Source organism: Microchirus variegatus, assembly GCF_963457635.1.
Source record: "Microchirus variegatus genome assembly, chromosome: 2".
NCBI classification, from domain to species: Eukaryota; Metazoa; Chordata; class Actinopteri; order Pleuronectiformes; family Soleidae; genus Microchirus; species Microchirus variegatus.
In genome coordinates, this window is record NC_139803.1 from 36,054,759 (window position 1) to 36,060,014 (window position 5,256).

Here is a 5,256-nt window from a genome sequence, read left to right on the forward strand (position 1 = left end):
GTTTTTATTTTATTTTTGTTCATAAAAATGAGCCAAAGAAACTTTGACGTATTCCAAATTTCACAAATTCAGTCCAATTTGGTGTGTTTGTATAGTTGGTGCAAATGAAAACATCGGATTGTGCTGAAAAAAACGATATAAGACAGTCTATATTGCAAATTTGTATAGCCTCCGTATACATTTTTAATATATTAATGGAATAAAAGCATCTTAAATGCTCTGTCCTCTAAGGGTTAAACACCACTAACGGTTATCTCCAGATTTCACTTACAAGCAGCCAAGGGAACCAGAGTCTGGTTCTTTGGTTTGGAACAGATCAGAGGTGTTGGACTGGTTTACACAACATAAACAAACCGCACCAGAGACATTATTAATGACTATTATTAACGCTCCAGAGTTTAGTTCAACCAGAAGGCCCCGCGGCGTAAAACGCACCCTGAGCGTGACGAGACAAACGCCATGTTCCCACAGAACAGCCTGCGGGCACAGTGACAGCTAAGCTGGATAATTACAACAACAAAAGTGCATGATGTCCAACCCTTAAATACACGCTATACTTTAATAAAACCACAGTCTTGTACACCCGTTTGTTGTGAATGAATGGCTTCATGCTCCTCAGAGGCTAACATTCCTCCAGGTCCCATCACTATGTATAAGTTTAGCTAGTATCCACTGCTAGCTAGTAAAACTAGCTAATTTAGCTACATTTTCTCTGATTTATGAACAAACTGTAAGGTTTTTAAGTGCTTACCGCTGTTTAGAAGGTACTGTCGGGATCCAAAGTACACTTGTCAGGGTAAGGGTTTAGGGTTTGTTTGATTTGTTGACAAAGAAGAAACAAATCGGAGTACAAATCGATTATACAGGCATTTTTCATGGCAGCCATTTTGACAATTCACAGGAGGAAGCACAGGTGTAAATAATCACACTAATGAAGGCTGGGTTTCATTTAGCTTTTTAGTTTTTAGGGTGAAATTATGCAAATGTAACAGTGCCAGTGTTTATGGTATCACTATGTGTTTGTGTTTAGCTTTTATTGTATTTTCTTTGATCAATTGGTTTTCTGCATGGTACAGAAGAGGATTAGAGACATTATTTCGGGAAAAAAATAAAGAATAACAATAATAATAATAATAATAATAATAAAAAACCTGGCTTTAATTTAACAATTCATACTTTAATCTCAGAATTCTGACTTTTTTTCCTCAGAATTCAGACTTTATCCTCAGAATTTTTCCACCTCACAGTTCTGACATTAATCTCAGAATTCAGACATTAATCTCAAACTTTATTTTCGCAGAATAATTTTTTCTCAGAATTCAGATTTTTCTAATCAATTCTTTTCCAACATGATTTTGGTTCATCGGCACAGTGACAGCACAACAGTCTCCAAAACACCGTTTTCATGTTCAAATAAATACATTTAATTCCAGAAATCTGATAAATCATACATGGACATAATTAAAGTGAGTGATATACAGTACAGTGGTTTCACTAAAAAAACCTGTACATTTTCATTTTAAAATGAGCAATCGTTACAATAATATGGGGACATATGACGACTTGGGGGTAAAGTCAGAGTTTGGAGGGGAAATTGAAAAACGTTGGACATGCAGCCTTATTGGTTCATTTCAGTTTCAGCAGACTCTACATGCACATACACAGACAGAGACCGTGTGTCTCTGTGCAACACACGATCATTTAATACTCCATTCCATTCGCTATCGCAGACAACATACGCTTCATTTTGCATGTGTGTTTTATTTTTTTCGTTATTTTACTTTAAGCCACAGCAGTAGAATTGGATTAAGATATTAGCTGCATATCATTTCTCATAGTATATCATTTGTAAGTTGTAGTAAAAGTTAATGCCTTTAGCTGTGGTTTAATTATTGTCGGGTCAGAAACCTCTATTGCTTTTAAGCCTGTTTGGTCATGTATGTATAAAAACAAAACAACAAATCAGACAGGTGAGGCAACAAAATAAACAACCCCCCTTTTTTTCTTTTTTTTTCCTCTTCTTGATCCTTATACAGATTTCTGACCTTGATGTGCTTGTGTGCACACTTCTTATTTCTCACAGGTTTCCAGTTGCGGTTTTAGGGTTCGTCCACTGGATGGCAGCACTCAATCTTTGACAGTCCTGCCATTCCACCTCTGAGCCTCCAGGAAACACTGCACTGCACACTGATGAAGGTCAACGCCAGATATTTTATACACTTATGTTTCCAGTATTCTCCAACTAAAATGCTGAGTTCACACTGAAATGACTCATGCTCGCTATTTCCACCTCATTTCCTGATGCACTGGAAACACCATGTAGCGTTAAGCGTTCCATTGGTTTTATACTTGAAGCAGTAGCACCAGGTCCGGCCCAACATCGACATTACTGTGTGTGCATGAAAATACGTGTACAAATATTAAGAGTAACAACGCCAGAGAGGGAGTTGATATTTTGTGCACGTTTTGCCTCCGTCGTCTCTGAATTGTTTTTCCTGTGAAGATAATGTTGTCGGGTTTAAACACTTGCTATGGATTCTTTGCGTCCTGACAACAGCCTACGCAACTGACTAGTATCTGCACACGCTGGGTCAAAGTCCAGTAAAACACCATATAAAGTGGTGATTAATCACTAAGGAAACCGAACACGCTTCGCGTTACGAGTAATGTGAGGTTTTCTCAGTAATTGCTGCATATTTTATCGCCGTTCTCTCCCCGAAAAATACTGCCATCCACATTAAAGGAGACAGGTGAAACTGTACATATTCAAGTTCGAGACGACTCGACGTACTCCATTTCAGGTCCTGGTTGCACTTTTTTAAATATATAATTGAATAAATTAATAAATTAATTAATAAATAACCATTGTTGCTTCTGAGAGAGATAAAAACAAACATGTCCGACAGGAGAACTGACGAGATCCGACACAAACATCAAAGTGCATAAAATGGACGCAGACGGTGAGTCACAAGAAAGAAAAGCTTTGTGAAAACAGTTAAAAAGGAGAATAGCAGCAGGTGCGGTGACTTATGCCCATGACTCATGATTATCAGCGTCGGCTGGGCATGAACGCGCGTCCCTGCTGTTCCAGTAAGACGGAGCGTACGGTGTGGAGAAGCTGCCGTGTTCGCCTGGAGCAGCTCTGGGTCCCGTGTCTTGCTCAAGGACACTTTGACAAACTATCAGAAGGCAAAAAAAAAAAAAGAGTCGGCTCCAGTGACGTACAGTGTAAATGCTGAGCGAGCGCCGTAAAAATGTTCATTACAGTGGAAGACGATATATTTTTCATGCATTCGTTAGTAACTGCAGAGAAGCTTCAGGGTGGACGTTGTGTTATTGTTGGGGACAGATGTAGCGCTTCATGACTATGGTACTTTGAATAATACTAAAGGACAGTATGTACATTTCATAAAAGGGAACTGGGTTTTTTTTTTTTTTTAATGTTTTCAGAATGACGCGTCACTCACTGACCACCTTAAACAGGTACATCTGTCAAACTGCCCAGCAACTCATGCAGGAAACGGCATGATAGAGAAGAAAGGTGACTTTGAATGTGACAAATCCCGATAATGCTCAGCGTATTATTGGGATTAAGTGTCCAGTGAGCGGCGGGAGAAAGACCAGACTGGTTATAAATCATAGAAAGGCAACTGTAACTCAAATAACCACTTGTTACAACCAAGATAAGAAGAAGGAGCTTCACATAACGCTTGAAAGTTGAACCTTGAAGCAGATGAACTAATAACCTAATAAAGTGGCCAGTGAGTGTATGTGTTTATAACACAAGTCATTGCAACACTTGTTTGTGAATATCCAGAGTCTGTGGGACAGTGGGGGGGGGAGGGGGGGCGGTACCTGAGAAGTCCAGGTCATGTTAGACCCTGATCTCTTTCAGGTCAAGCCCACATGGGTTATGTTGAGGTTGTGTTTATGGGACGCAGCAAACACAGCAGCATGGAGGTATTGTGCCTCTGTTGACAGTAGAGGACAGTAGTGAGTGATAAGGGCATTTAAAGCCCGACTTAGGTTTTGTTTTACACCTCTGTACACCCGTCTGTTTGTGTTCTTTGTGTATTTTCCTCACACGGTTAACGGGGAGGATGATTTATCAGGGTGAAGAGGTGTAGCAGAGTGACTGTGCTGGTTTGTCCTCCCTCTACGTGTTGGTTCATTCTCCTTTAAGATAGCCATTGGCATCATTATCCATCCTCTCTCTCCTCCTCCCGCCTCCCAAAGTTCCTCCCGCTCCTCCTCTGCCGCCAGCATCTAGCCGATGTTTGGACCATCCATCCTCGGGGCCCTCGTGGAAGCGCAGGCGCAGTGTTTTGCGGATGACCAAGCGCTCCACGATGAACGAGGCGCAGAACCAAGGCACGGCGTACTCGGCCGTGATCAAGCCCATGAAGTTGTACCGGAACTCCGAGTAGTCCCAGGGGCAGGCGTTGAACTGACGCAGCAGCAGCCCCGTGCCGAACTCCCACAGGTACGTCCACAGCGTATAGATGACGCAGCGCAGCAGCACGGGGCAGCAGCCGCGCAGCCGCAGGTACATGCGCTCCACGATGAGGATGCAGGTGCCGTAGATGAAGAGCGCCCACACGCTGGTCACGCCGGGGAACTTCCAGTTGCAGTTGACGACAAACTCCCAGGCGGCGGTGAACATGACCTCACAGAAGTAGCCGTGGATGGCATAGAGGTACCAGCGTGACAGCGCCGTCAGCGGCACAGGAGCCTCGGGGGTTTCCAAGGTCACCATCCTTCCTCCGCTTAAATTTTCCTTCCCGAGTTAATGAGATGCAGGTCTGTGGGGGAAAGACGGGGGAGAGAGAGAACGTGTGAGTGAGGGACTTGAAGGCAACACTGTAATTAGATTAACTCGATAAATACATTAATTGAATGTTGTCATCTATTTTCAGCCAAAGTGAACCGTCCTTGACCTTTGGCTACCCAAATCTTCAATGGTTTATCCTTGAATCAAACTCAAATTTGAAAGGATCACTTCAAAAAGGTTCTTGAGATGACTCTAGTCTGGGACAAAAATTCATTTTCATGAACAGAAACCTCATTTTTTTCCCCCCCAAAAAAATGTTTTGTTATGTACAGCATCATTCGCTCTCACCAAAATGATGCCATCAACAGCCATACGTGTGTTAAATGCCCACTATGGTTATCGATTCACAGTAAACATACCCTCTTGTAAACCGTCATCAAAACATTCCCACGTGCATTTTTTCCATCCGTCTATTTTCTACACCG

The 5,256-nt window shown here is 42.1% G+C and overlaps 1 protein-coding gene across 1 annotated transcript; it reads right to left on the minus strand.

Moving 5' to 3' along the window:
• Positions 1-4,168: 4,168 nt before the first annotated feature.
• On the minus strand, positions 4,169-4,756 carry tmem229b (transmembrane protein 229B; the record flags this gene model as incomplete). Its single annotated transcript, XM_083910275.1, has 1 exon — positions 4,169-4,756. One exon carries the CDS (start codon positions 4,754-4,756, stop codon positions 4,169-4,171), a length of 588 nt encoding a protein of 195 aa, XP_083766401.1.
• Between the last annotated feature and the right edge of the window lie 500 nt (positions 4,757-5,256).